The sequence below is a fragment of the Enhydra lutris genome, unplaced genomic scaffold (genome assembly GCF_002288905.1).
Source record: "Enhydra lutris kenyoni isolate GAN:26980312 unplaced genomic scaffold, ASM228890v2 scaffoldscaffold66, whole genome shotgun sequence".
NCBI lineage: Eukaryota > Metazoa > Chordata > Mammalia > Carnivora > Mustelidae > Enhydra > Enhydra lutris.
In genome coordinates this window covers 6,929,552-6,950,624 of record NW_019154150.1, presented here as the reverse complement: position 1 = coordinate 6,950,624, position 21,073 = coordinate 6,929,552, and the positions used below count along the sequence as shown (strand labels likewise).

Genomic DNA, 21,073 nt, shown 5'->3' with positions numbered 1-21,073 from the left:
TTTTTTTTTAAAGATTTTATTTATTTATTTGACAGACAGATCACAAGTAGGCAGAGAGGCAGGCAGAGAGAGAGGAAGGGAAGCAGGCTCCCTGCTGAGCAGAGAGCCCGATGCGGGACTCGATCCCAGGACCCCGAGATCATGACCTGAGCGGAAGGCAGCGGCCCAACCCACTGAGCCACCCAGGCGCCCAGAATGTGACTTATTTTTAGATGGTTACATAAAAATGTAGAAACATTGAGTTGAGAAATGGGAGATTTTTAAAAACTATTACACTTGATTCATTTTGCACTAAAAAATGTATATATGTTCCCTAGTTTTTTGTTTTTTTTTTAAATAAAGTTTTTATTTTTAAGTAATCTCTACACCCGCTGTGGAGCTCAAACTCAGAACTCTGAGATCATCACATACTACCAACTGAGCAAGCCAGGCACCCTCCTAAAATTTTTTTTAATGCTTCAGCACATCTAGTCCCTCCCTGCCCCTCTCCCTCCCCGTAACGTGTCCTCAGCTCAGATCTGACTGGAGCTGGTAGTGATTGTGTATGCAGAGGGTACAGATTCCTCTCCCCCCCCCCCCCCAGCTCTGGAGCAGCATGTGGCCATTGATGGCAGGAGGGACTTCTTCCTTTGGTTTGGACTATGGTTTTGGAGCACTGGCATTCTGTATATTTTCCCTAAATCAAGTAAAACCTGGTTTTGATGTGATTTCATAGACCTAGTTTCAGACTGGCTGGACTGTACTCCTTGAACTTGGTTTAGTGTTTTGGGTTTCTTTTAATAGGAGAGAGCATTCAGGGTGGCGGACACAGGTAACACTTTTGGTCGTCACCCGCATCCTCCACTTTGTTTCTGTAGTGGGAAGCTTAGAAACCCTCCTGCCTGGCTGGTGACCTCCTTTTGTCCAGGCCTGAGTTTGTGGGAGGCCAGATGTCCTCGGTTGTTTGAAGGGACATGAAAGAAAATCTCAAAAACGTTAAGTGTACAGCAGCCACTGGTTTTCCATCAGGGCATCTTGATGACGAGGAGCCTCTCTGTCCTTTCATTTGACATTCCTCAGTGATGTGGGTAGTTCTATTTAAAACTGGAGGCTCATTCTTTCAGGATGCATGGTGTGCTCTCTCATATAGGAGTCCCCTGGGTGTGTGTGTGTTCGTTCCTTATTGGATCACAGGTAGTATAAAAAGTCGATTCTAGAAACGCATACATAGTCTTGTTCACTAACAGAGCACTTTATTTAAGCACTGGCTAAGGTAAACTTGCCAACTTGGTATTTTTATTTATTTTTTCTTTACCCTCCCTCCTTCCTCTCCTGCTGGGCCCACATTCCTAGGTCTTTGTCTGTGCCTGGTATTTTAGAAATTATGGGAGAGGAAGGCAGTGGGTGGGGCGTTCTGGAAGCTGGGGGCAGGGAAGAGGGTGGTCACTTGCAAGGTCAGAGGTCGAGCCTGCTCCATTCAGCTGGGGCAGCCAGATTGTCGCCAGGCAAGGGGGGAGGGGGGTTGGAGGGGGCGTGTCTTGCATCTGCCCGGGTAGCCCCAAACAGGCAGCTCCAGGCCCTGGAATTCCTGCTGCCCGAGGACCACTCCTACCCCCCCTTTCCGGAGCCACAGTTCATGGCCTCTGCCACGTTTCTAGCCCTTTGGAAGACATAGGTTCCAGTTTATTCTTTTAAAACAATCTTCCAACTATTGCAGAGAGAATTGCACCCATGTGTACCCTTACCTATGGCCCCTGTTTTCACAAGCTCCAAAACTGTTGGTTTCTGTCCTTAGAAATTGCAGGTAGAGGAGATAGGGAGCTTCCAAATGGAAGTGAAATCTTCCCAGAGTTTTATGCCAAAGTTTAGCTAGACGGTTTATAAAAATTGACCATATTTTCAGTTTCTGGACACTGTTTTAAAAGTCAGTAGTTTATTAATTATAAACACCACTGGGGCTGTGCTGTTTACTCACCCATAGCTTTTTATTGTCAACCAGTGTGGTGTCCCTACAGTCCTCCTGGAACTGCAGAGCACTGGCACCTCCAAAATCACAGTGTGCTCTAGGCACTTAGAGCTGCATCAGTCCTGTGAAATGATGCCAGGCAGGACTGCATCCAGAGACCCCACTGCCCACTTGAGAGGTATCTGGGCTCTGGGGACTAGGTATCTATCTAGAGGGACCCAGTGCCATGGGCTTGGGGCACCCTGCTGCCACACATTCTGACCAGGATTTCTTTTCTGGCTACTTCCTCTGCAGAATACTTTAAAACCTACCATTTGCAGGTTTTTGCCTACGCACATCATCATCCAGGCTCTGGACTGTAAAAACCTAAAACCCAGAAAAATCTCCTTGGTTCCTTGCAGTCACATAACTGGTGCCTGGCTTCCTTCTTGGCCCAGAATTATTTCAGAGCCTTTTGGTTTGTGGTGTTGAGTTCCTGGGATTTCAGGGATGGAGGTGGTCTCCTGAGGCACCTGGCCAGACCTCTGTCTCACATACAAGACAAGCCCAGTCCCGTGACTGCATAGATGTCCCCATGGGCAGATGGTGCCAGGCTCAGGCTAAGAGCCTCAGGTTCTTCTCCACTCACTGTACACTTGAGAGCCGTTATGCTTGCACAGATGAAAGAAAGCAAGGGGACTCCACTCAGTCCACACAGAGACCAAGAGGAGATGGCTTAGCTGTTTGTTTGGCAGGGGCAGAGGACAGAAGGTTTGGAGACATGTTCCATTCTGATTTAAAAGAAACCTGCAAATGGGAGGTTTTCACGCTTCCCCATAGCGTGAGAGTGATGCCTTTATGCCCATGACAAATGGAGGGAGCAAAGGGAAGGCATGGGGCTGAGTGTTGAAACAGGAGTGGGGGTTTGTTTAGCACCACATTGTAAAGAGAGTGTCCAGGAATACGTCCAAGTTTATCCAGATCAGCATCTTTTGATTAGTATTTAAGGTTAGCTTGAGAATTTTAGCTTTTTCAGATTAGAAAGATTAGATGAAGTTTAAATGGTCAACCAGTTCTAAAAAGCAATTGGTCTTGGGGCGCCTGGGTGGCTCAGTCGGTTAAGCGTCTTTTGCTCAGGTCATGGGATTGAGCCCTGTGTTAGGCTCTGCGCTGAGTGCTTGAGATCCTCATTCTCTCTCTGTCCCCAAACACGATTGGTCTTGAAGGCAAATTACTGTCACCAGATTTCAGTCTCCCGAGGTTGCTGGGGAAGTACTGTACTGGACAAGGGGTCCTACTCCAGTCACAAACCTGATCCTATTTCCCTCTTACAATGTGGATTCCATAAAACCCGTCACATTAGAACCATTTCCTAGAAATAGGAACATAATATCCTAAATCTTTTCCCTATTTCTGAATCCAAAATTTCCTAGAGAAGCAAGCATAACCCATGCAGGATCCCTCACCTCCCTTTTAACTCTGAATCCTGAGTGGAGTAGGCCTGTTTCCCTGACTGAGCTCGTCTCCTAGTGGACGTGCTGTGTGCCAACGTGTTGGTTAGTTAATAAAATAACCTGAAAGGGGGGGCACCTAGGTCATTGTCTGCTGGGTCATGATCTCTCTGCGCTCAGTGGGGGGTCTGCTTGAGATTTCCTCCACCCTCCCACTGTAGCACGTGCTCTCAAATAAGTAAATCTATAAAAATAACCTGAAGAGAAGAGAAGCAGCATTCTCATTCCTGCCCGGGGACCTTTCTGTGTGGGTCTTTCTGATGGGAACACTGCAGCTGTCCCTCCCCACTCCGCATCCTGTAACACTCTGCTGCTTCTGGGCAGGGGTGAGCACCTGTTCTGTCCACAGAACCACCTTGCCTCAAGTCTCATACCCTGGACTCCAGAATACCTAGTAAGAAGCTTAGTGCTCTTAAGAGTGGGTGTCAGACCTGTCTTGGAACCAGCTCTTCAGAAGGCTCGCATAGGCTTCCCTGTTCTGCCCCTGCTTGCTGTGTGGCCCTGAGACGTCGTGACCCTTTGTCTTCATCTGGGGATTAAGCGGATTGTGTATGCGAAGGCAGCCCCTCGGACACCACTTTCCTGCCTGTTGTGTGTTGGCTGGCTTTCCCTCACACCCAGGTGTACCAGTGGCAAATTTAAGCACTGCTCTTCCTTGAAAGTAATGAAACTTGAAAGTAAACATTCAGAGAGTGCTGCTGAGTGCTCCGCTCTGTGGAGGGATACAGCTAGATTGGCCCAGTTTTTGTGTCAAGGAGCTTTCGCTTTTGAGAGCTCCTCATTTATCAGCAGGTGGAGGTTGAGCCAGCCCTTCTCCCCTCCCCGCATGCTGGGCCCCAGGGAAATACAGAACATCGCATAAAGCAGTTTTGTCAGCACGGGCTGCCTGGCAGGGTCGGCTCCTTGGAACAACTTGGCAGGAAGAAGAAAGACAAGAAGCTGGCTGACCTTACCACTATCTGCCTCCGCTCCAGAAGCTGAAGCCTGTAGCTTGCTTGAGTGTCTGGAAGAACCATGCTTTGCACTTTGTGCTAATCTCAATGATGGAGAGGGTGGCAGCAAGGTGTGGTGTGAGGGTGGTTAATTCTGGTTCCCGGCCATGTTTCACAGACCCAGAGGCTGGGGTGGCAAGACAGATTTTTCTGGTATGTTTTTCATTTGGGCCCCCAGTCTCAGACCAAGGAAACACAATCTTAGAGCTTTCCTGGAGAATTAATCTGAGATGGGGGAAAATTTCTTAGGCAGGAGGATTGTTTTATTTCATCTTTGCCTTTGGAGTGTCTCAGTGACACTTCTGAGTGAAACTGGAGTGGACAGACAACATTGGCTGTTTTTTTTTTCCTTGATTTGGCCCTGAGGGGGTGGGAAGGGAGGGCAAGTTGTGCTCACATTGACTGCACTGATCCCCCTTTGTATAGGGGTGTGCTTGCGAATTTGGGAAGGAGTTGGCTGAGGGTCTGGAATCCACAGAGCACCCAGTGTCTGCCCCCTTCCTGTTAGTCCCGAATCTCTCCTTAATGGCTGTACGCCCTCTGATCTGCAGGTGCTGCATCTGTACTGTGACACCTGTTCGGTGCCCATCTGCCGTGAGTGTACGATGGGCCGGCATGGGGGCCACAGCTTCATCTACCTCCAGGAGGCGCTGCAGGACTCGCGGGCACTTACCATCCAGCTGCTGGCCGACGCGCAGCAGGGCCGCCAGGCAATCCAGGTCAGTTCTTCCCCACCCTTCACCGGTTTCCCTTGTTCTTTCTTGCACAGAAAACCTTTCCCGATCCCTTTTAGATGGCATGTGTAGATTACCGGGCAGGCTCCAGTGTGTGGGGGCCATGGAACAATGACCCAAATGAGCTCATGGTACATCCCCGCAGAGTAATCCCTTGGGGAGGTGGAGAGTTGGGGAAGATGGGAGGGTTGTGGCCGAAGTTGACTAACCGGTCAGGGCTTGTTGCAGACCCTTGGCTGGGCCCCCACCACGTCATCTGCCTCTTTCTCATCCAGCCTTTTCCCCAGATACCAAGTGGGCATTAGCATCCCTTAGTCAGGACTGTGGAAAGACTGGGTCCTTAGTGCTTTCCAGACAGGGAACCTCTGCTGTTCAGATGGATTTATTTATCGTTGAAAATTCAGTGAGCAGCAAAAGTTTATCTCCCAACTCTTCCCTAAGTAATGAAGTCCCATTCTGGTAACTGAGACCTTTGCTTCTGTTGAGTCCCTGTGCCTTTGGGGTCAGGAAGGGACACGTGTAACTTTGGGGGCATAGAATAGCTCTTTTACAGTCAAGCGGCGGCATGCCTGAAATGATTTAAAATCTTCTCTTGGTCCAGGTGACAAGGTTTTAAGAAGGGAAAAAAATCATGAGATGTTTTCCTTACCTGTGGTAGGATAAAGGTTGAAAATTAGGAAACATTGCTAATCGTTGAGCAAAAATTGAATGGAAAACTGTTAATTACATTCTTAGAGTATTTGAATAAGTGAATGGTTTAAAAAATAAGATCCCCTTTTTTTGAGAAATGGTGGAAAAATTGATCACATGCTCTAAAGAAGGAGCAGAAGGATGGTGTAGATTTTATTAAGTTTCTCAACAGTTACCATATTCTTTCTTTTAAAAAGATTTTATTTAATCATTTTTTAAAAAATTATTTATTTATTTATATGACAGACAAGAGAACAAGTAGGCAGAGAGGCAGGCAGAGAGAGAGGGGGAAGCAGGCTTCCTGCTGAGTGGAGAGCCTGATGCGGGACTTGATCTCAGGACCCTGAGATCATGACTTGAGCCAAAGGCAGAGGCTTAACCCACTGAGCCACCCAGGTGCCCCCAGTTATCATATTCTACACATGATACTGAGGTAGTCTTTCTGAAGAGTCAGATTGTCTGATATTCAACTCCTGTCAGCTTTCATATTTGAGAGTCTATGTTTCTGCAGTGACTACTTCTGGCATATTCTTAGGCCAGAGTGGCCTGTTTTCTTTTTCATGCCTTCATAGTGGCTCTTGGTTGCTCATAAATTCTTGTTTTCCAGCATCCTCACTAGTGCATAGTTCTGCTTTATTTCTGTCCTATTTCAGTGAATTTGTCCCCGTGGATGAAGTGGCTTGTGGCTTCCCTTTTTATCCCACTGCCATTAGGCCCTGGTCAAGTTGCCTTTCGGTGCTGGTGTCTCTTGGGCTCTGGCTGCTGTCAGCATCACCTGGGGGAGCATAAAGACCTGCTGTGTCTGGGTCTTTCCCCCCAGATAATGGTACCAGTCCCTTTCTCTCCTTGGAGATCGAGGACACTCAGGGGTCCTTGAACCATGTCTGAGAGAATTGCTGATGCTCTCTGCTTCCTGGGATCTGCCACTCTGGAGAAAAAAGTGAGTGTCATAATTTGCTAGAACCTTAAAGAGATCTGTGGTTAAAATGATGGAATCTCAGGGAGGTGGAAATTTGAACTTTTTGTGGAAAGAAGAGAGAAGCTGATGTGCAGAAGATTTTGTCTGCAGTACTTAACTTCCTACAGCAAAGGCAGTGTTAGGGAGAGTCTGCTGTGTGAGTAGTTAAAACACCCGGGGGGCACCTGGGTGGCTCAGTCGGTTAAGCATCTGCCTTTGGTTCAGGTCACGATCTTGGGGTCGGGGGATCAAGCCCCTCATCAGGCTTTCTGCTCAGCGGGAAGTGCGCTTCTGCTGCTTCTTCTCTGGTCTCTCTAACTCCCTCTCTGTCAAATAAGTCAAATCTTTTAAAGAAAGAAAGAAAGAAAGAACGAACGAACAAACAACCAGGGATGAAATTCAAATGTGAGTTGGTACTACGGTGCCTGATGGGCATTTTGAGTGGAGGAGCCAAGTGGCAGGTGGATATTTGGGCGGAGGTGGAAGGCTCAGCTTGTTTAGTAATCTACATGGCCACATCCAGGCACACGCGCTGAACATCCAACTGCATGAGTTGTGAATTGACTTCTTGAATGTCCTTGCATAACTAACAGCGTGTGGGGAGGGAGAAGGGTATGCTTTTGTGGCTTTTGGTTATAATTCTTCAGAACCTACACTCAGCCAGTGATCTAAATGTTGGGGTAGGATTGGCTACCCATTTCTGTCTGAATGTTCTTATGAGGTTCTCAACACATTGTCCCTTCCTGAGACTATCTGGGAGCCCTCTAATGAAAGTAGAGTGGTTCCTGCCTGTTAAGGAGGAGTTCCCTGGGTGTTGGTAGAAAAAACATGGCCCCTCTTTCCCTCTGAGTTTATTCTCTGATGCCAGCACATGCCTTTGGGAGAAGGGAAGTTGAGGTAAAGCTTGAGAACAAGTTAGTTTTGTTCCAAAAATCACTGCCTGAAGAGCCAGTTTGTTCCCATGTGAGCAGTAGGAACAAGCTGTGTCCCCAAGGTCAGAAGTAGGTATGACCCACTTTTCATTGTGAACAAGTATTTTGCAAATGGGTTCCTTCTACAGGTCAGTACAGTCTGTTGTATGTCATTAAAACTGAGTGAGAATGGGGAGGAATTTATATGTGTTCAGTGAATATTTTACTGAGCCTCTGCTTTACTGAGGAAGAATACAGTTCTGAAAGCTTCAGGTAGATTTCCTCTCTCAGGGACTCATTTAAAAGTCATTTAAAAAGTCCTCCTGGAAGATACTGGAAAAAGCAGCTACTGTCTAGTGCAGGTTATGCTTTTGTTTATTTATATAAAGAGATAATGAGACTTGTGTGTGAATCTACAGATGTTTTTCTTCCTGTTGGTCACTAAGCAATGGAAAGGATGACGATACTGAGATTTTGAGAGGTTCCCCTCAGGGTAAAGAAGTGACCTTGAAATGCCAGGAAAGGACACTGCTTGGGGTGAGGACACTGCTTGGGGTGGGTACGTAGTGCTTTGGGCACTTGATTTCTCTTCTTTTCTGCCCCCCTCCCTTAAGATTTTTTTTATTTATTTGTCAGAGAGGTAAGAGAGAGCCCACAGGTGGGGGTGGGGCAGTAGGCAGAGGGAGAAACAGACTCCCCCCTGAGCAAGGAACCTGACCTGGGGCTCAGTTACCAGGACTGTGGGATCATGCCTGAGCCAAAGGCAGATGCTTAACCAAATGAGCAGTCCAGGCATTCCCAGACACTTGATTTCTTCTTGCAGTTGGCCGAAATATTAATGAAGTAAATAGCCCAACCACATAATTTTTATGTTGCCACTTAATAGCTTTTATATTAAAGAATCCAGCAGATGGTATGAAGACTGATTTCTGGGTTTTTTTTTTGTTTGTTTGTTTGTTTGTTTGTTTGTTTTAGATTTTATTTATTTGTCAGAGAGGGAGAGAGAGCGAGCGAGCACAGGCAGACAGAATGGCAGGCAGAGGCAGAGGGAGAAGCAGGCTCCCCGCCGAGCAAGGAGCCCGATGTGGGACTCGATCCCAGGACGCTAGGATCATGACCTGAGCCGAAGGCAGCTGCTTAACCAACTGAGCCACCCAGGCGTCCCCTGATTTCTGTTTTTAATATGAATACTGGAGAAGGAAGGAGGAACATAGTCAATTATAATAAAATTTGGGGGGAGCAGTAAGTTGTGTTAACATACACATATAATTGGTGCCATGCCACCCCACCCTCCTTTTAAAAATCACTTAATCCATTTAAGCCAAAATACAGAATGATCATAGGGTAAGAAGAGACTTTTTATTTCTTTTACAGGGAACTTTTTTTTTTTTTTTTAAGATTTTATTTATTTATTTGACAGAGATACAAGTAGAGGGGCGGGGGGAAGCAGGCTCACCAGTGAGCAGAGTCCGATGTGGGACCCTGGGATCATGACCTGAGCCGAAGGCAGAGGCTTTAACCCATTTGAGCCACCCAGGTACCCCTACAGGGAACTTTTAAATCGCAAGTTTGATTTGGAAGTCATTGGTATTTTAAGCTGTTCATTTATTCTTAGTAGTACTCCTGAATAAGTCATTTGGGAGCTTTTAAATATTGCTTGTTTGTACTGGCAAATTGACAGATCCAAGAAATAGAGTATATATTCTGTAAATAGGCTTTATGTTTTGTTAATAAGTTAAGACATTAAACTAAGAGGTGATAAAGGCATAGATTTAATAGGTTTAAATTATCATAGCAAACACCAGAATAAAAACCTAACTGAGATAAAGTATTCTTACATGAAAAGGAACAGGACCAGTATTTAAAAAAAAAAAAAAAAAAGATACCAAATTGAAGGTAGATATAGATTAAGACACAAAAGCGTTCTAAGATTAGAAGTGATACAGGAGGGGTGCCTGGGTGGCTCAGTGGGTTAAAGCCTCTGCCTTCAGCTCGGGTCATGATCCCAGGGTCCTGGGATCGAGTCCCACATCGGGCTCTCTGCTCAGTGGGGAGCCTGCTTCCCTCTCTCTCTCTGCCTGCTGCTCTGCCTACTTGTGATCTCTGTCAAATAAGTAAAATCTTCAAAAAAAAAAAAAAAAAAGTGATACAGGAAACTTGTGAACTTGTGCATTTTTTTCAAATTTTAAAGTAATCTCTGCATCCAACACTGGGCTCAAACTCACAAGCCCGAGATCAAGAATCTCATGCTTTTCTGACTGAGCCAGTCAGGAGCCCCAATAATTTGTGCATATTATTAAATGGAGAATAACTGGGGCACCTGGATGGCTTAGTTTGTTAATAAGCACCTGACTCTTAATCTTGGTGGTTTCGAACCCAGCATAGAGCCTGCTTTAAAAAAAAAAACAAAAAACAAAACTACTAGAAAATGGGGTAGAGAAATAGTTACTCTGAGAAGACCACAGGAGTTAAGTACCAACTTTTAGGAAGGAAGGCATGAACAGGTGAAGGAGTGAAAGCAGTGCAGGCATCTTCCAAAGGGACAGTCCAGTTAATTAATGCAAACATAACACAGGTATATTCGCCTGAGCAATAGGCCAGTTAAAATGACACCAGAGTACTTTTGGGTAAGTAACAAAGTATGTACATCACACTTAATCTTTTTGGGTAGGAGAACATGTTTTGAACAATAATCAGAGCTTTATTTTTATTTTTATTTTTTTTTTTTAAGATTTTATTTATTTATTTGACAGAGAGAAATCACAAGCAGGCAGAGAGGCAGGCAGAGAGAGAGGAGGAAGCAGGCCCTGCTGAGCAGAGAGCCCGATGCGGGGCTCGATCCCAGGACCCTGAGATCATGACCTGAGCCGAAGGCAGCGGCTTAACCCACTGAGCCACCCAGGCGCCCCTAATCAGAGCTTTAAATATGGCAGGAACTTGTTTCTCTTAACAGGAATCTGCAAGACCATGTCCTTTATCCTGAAGGTGTGGATCGCACCAGTGTAAATGGTCAGCAATAGGAGTTGGGGTTTTTTAGCCCCTTAAATTCATAAAATGTTTATGGTCACATTATAAAGCAGTGTTAACTGTAATTAGCAGAACTGAAGTTGCTTTAAGAAAAATTACTTAAAACAAGTAAGCCATGCATAAAAGATTATGTGAGGGAGTAGAAATAGGCCGAAATATAAATAGTGGTGTTTTACTGATTATGGTGGGACTGAGGCAAAATTTTTTCAGCTTTCTTGAGGAAAATTGATAGACCGTGAACTGCATATATTTAAAGCATACTAATATACATTCGACAAGTATTTCACACCTGAAAACATCGCCACAGTCAAGGTTAGAAGAAACATGTTCATCACTTTCTAACATTTTCTTTAAAAAAATTTTTTTCCATTTTAAGATTTTTATTTATTTATTTGACTGAGATACAGCAAGAGAGGGAACACAAGTGGGGGGGTGGGTGACAGAGGGAGATGCAGAATTCCCACTGAGGAGGGAGCCTGATGTGGGGCTCCATCCCAGGATCCTGGGATCATGACCTGAGCGGGAGGCAGATGCTTAATGGCTGAGCCACCCAGGTGCCCCACATTTTAAATTCTTATCATAATCCTTTATCCTCTTTTTCCATGTCCCCAAGCAACCATTCATCTGCTTTCTGTCATAGTTTAGAATTTTGTTCCATTTTAATCAGGTAGGAGATGAATTTAGCCGTAAGTAACAGGCTTTCACTCTCCTCCCAAATATGGTAGCTTAAATATGTAATGTTTTAATCTCTCCTATTTAAAAAACTTAGTCTGGAGACACTGATAGTCCTTGGAGAATCCTTCAGCTTCACCCCACCATACTGAGGTGTTGACATTCATCCTTTCAGCCACAAATGGCTGCTAGAACTCAAGATAACACATGTATATCCTGGACCACCAGCCTTTTATAGAGATTTCCCAGAAGGCTTGCATAATACTTCTTGTATCCATTGGCCAAAATCCAGTCTTACACATCAGTTGCAGGGGAGTTTTGTTTGTTTTTCCTTCTAAGTTTTTGTTTAAATTCTAGTTAGTTAGGGCACCTGGGTGGCTCAGTCAGTTAAGTGTCTGCCTTCACCTCAGGTCATGGTCTCAGGGAATCCCACATCCGGCACCCTGCTCAGCAAGAAGTTTGCTTCTCCCTCTCCCTTTGACCCAACCCCTGCTTGTGCTCTCACTCGCTCTGTCTCTCTCAAATGAATAAATAAAAAATAAATCCAGTTAGTTAACATAAAGATATTACATAATATTAGTTTCCAGTTTAGAATTTAGTGATTCCGTAATGAGTGTGTCCTCCTTAATCCCCATCACCCGTCTAGCCCATTCTTCTCAGCCACCTCCCCTCCACTATCCCTCAGTTTGTTCTCTATAGTTGGGAGTCTGTTTCTTGGTTTGCCTCTCTTTTTTGTGCGCCCCCCGCCCCCGACATGTTCATTTGTTTTGTGCCTTAAATTCCACATATGAGTGAAAGGTACTTGTCTTTCTCTGACTGGCTTATTTCACTTGGCATAATACACTTTAGCTCCGTCCACATAGTTGCAAGTGGCAAGATTACATTTCTTTTTGATGGTGAAGTAATATTCCTGTGTGGGGGAGGGTATCGTGTCACATTTTCTTTATCCATTCACCAGTTGATGGACATTTGGGCTTTTCCCATAGTTTGGCTATTGTTGATAAGGCTGCTATATACCTCAGGGTATGTGTAGCCCTTCAGATGAGTGTTTTTCTATCCTTTAGGTAGATACCTACTAATACAATTGTCAGATCATAGGGTAGTTCTAATTTTAACTTTCTGAGGAACCTCCATACTGTTTTCCAGAGCAGCTGCCACAGTTCGCGTTCCCGCCAACAGTGTGGGAGGGTTCCCCTTTCTTCGCATCCTTGCCAACATCTGTTGTTTCCTGTATTGTTAATTTTTTTATTCACTTGCTGGGGAGTTTTTATCCAAGTTCACTATAGCCTTAAATAAGATAGACCTTTCTGTTACTTTTCATCTGATATTAGTCAAGTCAATAGCCATGATAAGGGTAACTAGTCCTTTACTGGACATAAGTTGCTTTCATGGCTAAAAAAGGAAACAGCACTCTTCATGTTAAAAGTGATAGATAATACACCATGTAGAACAAAAATTAGGAGGACTAAGCTTGATGACTTAGCATATTTTTTTTTTAAATTTTGTAAATATAAATGTAAGTTCCTCTAGACTTTCTGGCCTACCTTGGTTCCCCTAACTTCTGTTTTTGTTCAGTCACTGTAATAGACCATGTAACCTGCAGGAACTCCTTGCTGTGATGGAAAGTTGACCATAAGGAATGCGGAGAATGCCTTCTATTTTATTTGAATTTATATAAACTAGCCCAGAAAGTAGATAAGAAAAATCTTAAAATTGTTATTACAAAATACTGTTACAAATACGGAAGAACAAAATGTAATTGCTGCGCTCAAGATCCCAGGTCTCATTAACCATAGGCCTTCTGTTTTCATCAGTAAGAATTAACGGTCCCTGTTTACCAAGGGCACTGAACACACGCACTTTCTGTAAATAATACCTGAGGTTTGGGTGTCATTCTTTCTATTTTGCAGAGAGAAAACTTTTCTTGAAAGAGATTAACCCTCCAGAAGTCACACTAACAATGAGTAGAGGACTTGCAGTTTGAACCCACAAATAACAATCAACTCTCATATGGGAGGTAGTTGTGCTCCCACCTACCCCCTTTCTCAGCATTTGCGCACGATGTGTACAGATGTGAGAAGAAATGGTTGAAGAATTTTAATACACCATGACCTATTTATTATTTTTCCCCTGCTGTCTTAATTAGGATCCTTGGTTGCCGTAGAATGAAAGGAGATGGACAGGTTCAGGTGACTGGGTAGGAGAATATGGGTGAATCAGGCTTCAGATGTCTAGGAACTTGGACCTTGAAGCCAGCACTCTGTTACTTAGCTCTCCCTCTCTCCATGGTGACCTCATTCTTGCTGTTGAACATGGTTGGCATGCATGGGCATCTCTTCAGTCTTGAACTGTTCCAGCGAGCCATCCTCAGGGAAAGAGTGAGTTTATTTTCTCCTCTCCTCTTCCCTTTTGGGGTGGAGGGAGAGAGATTGGAACCCCCATTTGTAAAATTTCAGGAAGGGCCCTTGACTGGCTTGGCGTCCTTCATTCTTCCTTGGGCACCATGCTTGGATGGCACTGAAGCATCCTTTGGACCAAATGAATAAGCAAGAACACATCCCAAAAGTAAAGGCCACTGACCAGACCAAATGTGCAGGCAGGTTGACATTCTTACTAACTTTACACCACCTTTAATGAGCATCTGTGACCTTTTACAATAGATCTGAACTCGGTACAACTTGAGACTTGTGTGTTTTCATTTTCTTTTACCAGCTTCTGTTTAGAAAAAACTTTTAGGAGTTCCATTCCCTTTCTTCAGCTAACCAGGGATGTTTATCCATTATTAAATTACAAGTGTCAGATGTACAGTTGACTCCGAGCCATAGTTCATAAGTTAAACACTGAGAAGATTCACTGCTTGTCTGTATTTAGCTTGAGTGGCTTAGTTCTAGAAAAAAACACCCGGAAGTAAATTCTCCCAATTAATTCTACTTAGTTCTGTAAAAAGAATTTACCCTGATGAGGGTCTAGAGTTACCTACCACAAAGGAAGCATGAACGATGTTTGTAGCGTGCCTCATTGGTATTGTAAGGGTGCCCACTCATTCTTGTATTGCTTCTTAAAACATTTTGTGACTTTCACTTTGAGTCTTCCTGGAAGTGGAACATTTCGGCTGCTTTTGTAATTACAGCTTTGCATAAGGTACACTGACCCTGTAGGGCAGGTATCTGTAATCACAATCAAGAATATAGTTGCTCTCCACATAAAGAGATCCTTGATTTTTCACTTAAGACACCATAGATTGTAATACGCACATTTATTTTATATACACCTAACAAAGGGAAAAGCCCACTGACAGTTTTAAGATGAATCATAGTTTCAAAGCTATTAAATGTGATAAAATTACACTTCATAGAGTGAATGATAGTAGTTCCCATATCTGGTTTTGTGGTCTGTGAGTTCATAGATGACATTTGCATTCTGTCATCTTCTGCCTGTCAGGACACTTGTTTCTTTTCCTTTTTATTTTTTTATTTTTATTTTTTTTTAAAGATTTTATTTTATTTATTTGACAGACAGAGATCACAAGCAGGTAGAGAGGCAGGCAGAGAGAGAGGAGGAAGCAGGCTCCCCGCTGAGCAGAGAGCCCGATGCAGGGCTCGATCCCAGGACCCTGGGATCATGACCTGAGCCGAAGGCAGCGGCTTATCCCACTGAGCCACCCAGGCGCCCCTCTTTTCCTTTAGAACACTTCCAGTACCAGTCATCAGGCCTCCCCAGGTTCCCCTAGCAGACATCATGAATCGAATTCTGTGCTGTTGCCTATGGAAACCCAGGCAGCCTCCCCCTCCTCCATACTAAGTAGCCTGCCTTCAGCTGGAATGCACTGATTGGTCTGCCTACATTGAGACCCTCAGCTTTCAGCTGTTTGATTGGATCTATTAACTTCTAAAAGGCAACCCCCCACCCACCCAAGGCCCATGCTTATTGGGTATTTTTTATTTTCCCTCCTTAATTGCAAATTGTATGTTTGTGTTTTTGAAATTTACTTAGCTCTTTTACCTGTCATTTCCCCACCCCACCTGCCCCTCGTTTCCTTCAAATGCCCTGTTTAGATAATGGGAACTAGTTTAGCAGGTCCTGGTCTGCATATCTTGGAATGCAGTGCTTGACAAGACTGTGTATGATTTGGAAAAGAAAGCGCTATTTTTTTGTCTCTGTACATAGGGCTTTTATGACTCTTAACCCTAGGAATGATCCTATCCTTGCACACTTGATCCCTCAAATTACAGAAGGGGCTTTGTACCCCTTCCAGCTGATTGAAAAATGGAAGAAACCGTTCCTATCCTAGAATTCCAGGCCCAAGGGCCTGCTGGGGACCTGGCAGGAAACACAAGGGAGCAAGCCTGGCTAGGAGACATTAGGGGGAGAGGACAGTAGAAAGACGTTTGCTATGTAAACCCACTTACTACACAGAGGGGGTGGTCCCTTGCAGTCTCCTGTCAATTCTTGCCCTGCAGGAAGGTAGGCCTGTTACTCCATTTCTTCTGGTTTTTGTGGAGAATTAGTTTGATAAGTCCTATGGCATTGGTATAAATAGAAAGTATTTGGCCGCTTTTGCTTTCCATTGAGGAAGCTGAGAAATAAATGGGCAAAGGCTTGATTGCCTCGGTCCTGTATTGACTCGGACACCAGCTAGTGCCCATGAATACCGGCACGTCCGAAGGCAGGGTGTATGGGTTATAGGTTCTCTCCCTCGTGACCGGCGCTTTCACACTAGTGCCCTGTGGTGCTGGGGCCGCAGCCCTTCAAACCACAAATCCGGACGTTGGGAAAGGGGACTTCCTTCTTCCGTTTGACTTCCTGTTCTTATCAGCAGCAGTTTTTCACCAGAAGCAGAGAGGTTAGGTCTGGCGACTTCCAGAAGGAGCTGGGCATGGCCCCTGGTCCCTACCTGTAACTCCTGCTCTCCTCTCTTTGTTCTCCGGCCCCAGCGGTGGCACCGTCCTTCTGCCATCCTGCGTGTGCCCTTCACCCCGGCAGTTCTCCGTTTCCCGCTCAGCCCTATTTTCTATGTTAAATCACCTCTGTTGAAATGTCTAGTGAGGTGTCCCATCTTCTAAATCAATCCCGACTGCCTGAGACGTTTGAAATCTGCCAAGTCTATTATGAAACCTCGTACGGCATTCACTGATGGGTCAGTCTCATTTTTCTTACCTTTCGGTCATTGGGATATTTCTGTCTGATTCAGTTTGTTGTCTATTGTTCCCTAGGGCTACTATTACAGTATAAACTGGTGACTTAAACAGTAGGAACTTATTCTCATAGAGTTCTGGGTTAGAAGACTGAAGTCCGGGTGTCAGCTAGGCTGTGCTCTTGGAAGGCTGTAGGGAAGAATCTTGCCCTGCTTTTCCCAAGCTTCTGGTAGTTGCTGGCGATCTGTGGTTTTCCTTGGCTTGTTACCGGCATCACTCCTAAATTCTGCGTCTGTCTTCATGTGGTCTTCCTTCTGCGTGCCTGTCTCACATGGCCTTAAGTGGATTTAGGACTCGCTCTAGTCCAGTATGACTTCCTCTTAACTAATCAGCCTGAATGTGGGGGAGACCATATTTAACCCAGTATAGTTACCTACTCCTTTGATAAATACAGTTATGACTGTAGATGTTAGCAAGTGTAAATTATATAGAGATTGTTCCTGCTACAACCCAGTGGCTATGTACCTAGGCCCCATGTAGTTTGGTATGTAATCACACTTGGGACAGGATAGTAAAGGTGGAACAGAAACATTACGGGACAGCGTCCTTCACTGCTAGCTCAGGAAGAGAAGGCATCCCAGGCCATGGATTGTCCGTCTGTGAGCATTCCAGGTTGACCCAAGTGCCACCTCTGATCTTTAAGCCTCACAGGGATTGGGGCAGAGAATGCCTTGAGCAGTTAGCCCACGGTAGCCACGGGTGGTTTGGGGGCAGCCGCAGTGTGGGTGTGACTTTTGTGCCATTGGCCTGTCCTCTTGATAGGATTAAGAGGGTGTCCCCAGTTGTAAGTGACAAAATGAGTCACAACTGTTGAATGGAAAGCATGTTCCTACAAATAAGACTGCTCATGTATTGTTTGATTCCCTTTCTGTGAAATATCCAGGATAGACAGCAGTGTAGAGACCAAGCAGAATACGGTTCCCATCGGGGAGCGGAGGGGAGATGGAGAAAGACTGCCTAACGGGTATGGAAGCTTCCTTTCATTGATGGAAGTGTTCAGAGCTAGATGGTTGTGATGCTTACACAATTATGGAATGTGCTAGATGTCAATAATGTACCTCCAGTACACTTTATGTTCTACCTATTTTACCAGAATTTACAAGCAAAATGGGTAAGAAATACAAGTAGGTCTAGGTACATGACCATACCTGTATGACGGGAGTTAGGTGGGATGAAGGAAAAGGATGCTTGTGGTCTTACCTGCAATGTTTCTCAGCTGAGCACTGTTGGTAACCTCGATTTTTTACTCTCTGAGCTCCTGTGCTGAGCTCCCTCCATGTGTTATCCTGTCTTTTCCTCCTATCGGCCGAGGTTCCAGAAAGCAAGGCACTTGTCTGGGGCCTTCCAAGTAGTAGGACGTGGAACTAGGGTTTGGAACCGGGTTACCTGACTCCTAGGATGACCGTCCAGCCTGCTTTGCCCAAGATGGCCTCAGGTGGATGTGCTCCACAAGCTGAAAACCCTCGGTCCAGGGCGTACTCAGGGTTGGTCACCTGTGAGAAGTTCCTGAACCCAGACCAGGCTCCAGACCCTCAGTGCTTCTCTAGGCCCCTCCTGATGTGGGACACACACCCTAAGACCTGTTGCATCATCAGCAGTTTGGAATCCCTGATTTAATATCTCAGTATCTCAAAGAAATCCTTGTGGCTTTTCAGAACACATCATGTAATATTAATGAAAACACTGGGCCTTCTGTCTTGATTAATTTTTTATGAGCAATAATACCTTTGATTAGACTGGCTGATTTACCTAGGGCTGGTGGGACAGAGTGGGGCGTGTGGTGGTGGGGGAGTGGTCTGGCAAGCTGACTGATCAGAGGGCATGGCCTGCATGGTTTCCCTGGCAGATAGGACAGTATTCCCAGTGTCACTTGGGGTTGGAATGAGCGGTGCTGCTAAATGACTTGACAGGAGCATGGTGGCTAACTGCTGGCCTGCGGCTATGACGCACCTTGACCTGAGTGCTGTGCCCACCTACAGGGTTTTCCCCCATGGCGAGGAAGGCCAGAACATCTGTGGGAAGTGGTTCGTGTGCTGGGCGTGGTAGTACATTTCACATCCAATCCTTGTTCCCACTTTGCGGCTTGGACCCAACTACACTGGTTTCACGGTGTCAGAGTAGCTCCTAATAGGGCTGACGTTCACCGTGTCTGTGCCATTTCCCTCACAAAGAACCCAGCGCTTGGTAGCAGCTCCTTCAGTTACTTTCAGACAGATGCGGAGCTCTCTTTGCAGGCTGCTTTCTGTCCGGGGACGTGGATCAAGCGGTCCCGGGGCTTAGGGAGTTAGCTCCTCGGGTTTGAGACAAGCAGACTCAGTGCTTTGCATGAGGCGTGGAGGTCCTCCTGATGCAATGAGCTTCTTCTTGCTTTTCCAGCTGAGCATCGAGCAGGCCCAGACGGTGGCAGAGCAGGTGGAGATGAAGGCAAAGGTGGTACAGTCGGAGGTCAAAGCTGTGACGGCAAGGCACAAGAAGGCCCTGGAGGAGCGGGAGTGCGAGCTGCTGTGGAAGGTAATGGGTGCTGCTGGCCGGCCAGCAGTTTTTCTGTGAACTGCGGCAAAACCACGAGAATTCTCCTGTCAGATCCCAGATCCCAGATCGAGGTTTAGACCACTCGGAGGTTTGCCATGAAGTTTGTTGGCAGGAAGATGCGGGAGTCCCTGTAACATTGTGGGTGCCGTCCAAGCGCTTAAGCCACAAGAAGGTTTTTTAGGAGTAGTCAGGTGTCCAAGAACCAGAAGGAGCCTCATGTTTTTTGTCGTGCACACTCGAGGCAGAAGGGGGCGCAGGCGAGACTGTTATGAAAGCAGGCTGCTGGGACGTGTCCCTGTTTTTGGTTTCCTGCCTGGTTGCCTTCCTGACCCCTTGTGAGAAACCAGTTTCCCACTAGGGAGGGCAGCAAGCAAATGCCCTTTATTCTGTTGCAGCAGCAAAGTGAGGAGCAGGCTGATGTGCTGTTGCGATAAGTATCAGCTGGAAAGATGACTCTCCCGACCCAAGTCCTCAGCCCAGCATTTTCTTCTCTGGTCTTTACCTCCTGCCCCAGGAAGAGGGGAGACTGTGCCTATGAATGGACCAGTACCTCCAGCCACTTCAACTCTGTAATGCCATTCTCTTAATGCAAGAATAAGACCATACACATAGCTCATTAAAAAGGGTGCACTTAGGTGTGTGCGTGCTTGTTTTAATCATCTGAACTTTGTGAAGGTAGAGATGGGATCTCACTGTCTGAAAGCGATCCTCACCAATCAATCACCATGCCCTAAAATGTTCTGGAAGGCCGGGTTGGGTTTTGCATTGCATTTTCCATTTAGTTAGCACATAACTAATTGCCCTCTGTCTCTGCTGACCTCTCAAAGAAGATGGCTCAGTTGCCTTTTAACGAGAAGAGAAGAATCCTTGGATAGAAAAACTTTTTAAGGACGCCTGGGTGGCTCAGTGGGTTAAGCCTCTGCCTTCAGCTCGGGTCATGATCTCAGGGTCCTGGGATCGAGTCCCGTATCGGGCTCTCTGCTCAGCAGGGAGCCTGCTTCTTCTTCTCTCTCTGCCTGCCTCTCTGCTTACTTGTGATCTCTTTCTGTCAGATTAAAAAAAAATTTTTTTTTAATTAAAAAAAGTTTTTAAGATTTAATTCAGCACATACTTCATGCAGGCACCTTTGTGGGCCTGATGTGGTTTCCAGACACTAACATGCCCCCACAGTCTGCCAGGCTTATGCCACCCACGAATGTTAATTATGACTGAGAAGGGCCCACTTTGTGCAACCTGAGAGCTCCCTGGTGAACTCTGCCACAGACTGGCTCTTCTGGATTTGCTGATGAAAAGGCCTTTGTGCAGAGGAGTTACCCTAGGTACCCTCCCTCCTGTGAGGCTGACTCCTGTCCTCTCCCTAAAGGCATTTCTCTTGAAGGAGGCAGGGAAAGCAAGTTTTGAGTCTTGGAGATGCAAATTGGGAAGAAGAGTCAATCTCTTTGTGTAATACATTTTGTTTCTGTTTCATTTCTAAAACTCAGATAACCTCCAAAATATGCATGCTCATTCTGGATATACCTCAGTCATTGTCTATACGTTTTATTACTATACCTACTGACTTTTCTGCCCCTCCCAGCAAAGCCTTCCTGCCTGTCTCTGCCCTCCTACGTCCTCATTACACATCTTTTTTTCTTGCATTCCCACTACTGAAGATAGTTGAGTACCAGGGGATCCAGCTGTGGATATCTAGATGCACTTCCTCATGCTTGTGGCTTAGAGATTTCCAGTGGACTTGGCTACCTTGTGGGATTAGTTGCAGCTGCCTAGTTGAGGAATCCAGACCAAAGCCCAGAGGTTTGGCCCAATGAAAAACCAGAGGACAAAGCTTCTCTTTGATCTGTCCCCACGTGGGGCCCTCTGCACATAAGGTGTCCTGCTTCCAGAGTGGACAGATGGAAAAGCATGAATGGGTCCAAAAATCACATCT

At 45.6% G+C, this 21,073-nt stretch overlaps 1 protein-coding gene across 1 annotated transcript in view; it reads left to right on the top strand.

Annotated features, from left to right (window-relative positions):
• LOC111158990 (tripartite motif containing 71) overlaps positions 1-21,073 on the top strand; it is a 65,281-nt gene that overhangs the window by 41,292 nt on the left and 2,916 nt on the right. Inside the window, exons 2-3 of the mRNA XM_022521346.1 lie at positions 4,979-5,146; positions 18,991-19,125. Coding sequence (XP_022377054.1) covers positions 4,979-5,146; positions 18,991-19,125 — 303 coding nt within the window. The remainder of the gene's footprint in view (positions 1-4,978; positions 5,147-18,990; positions 19,126-21,073) is intronic.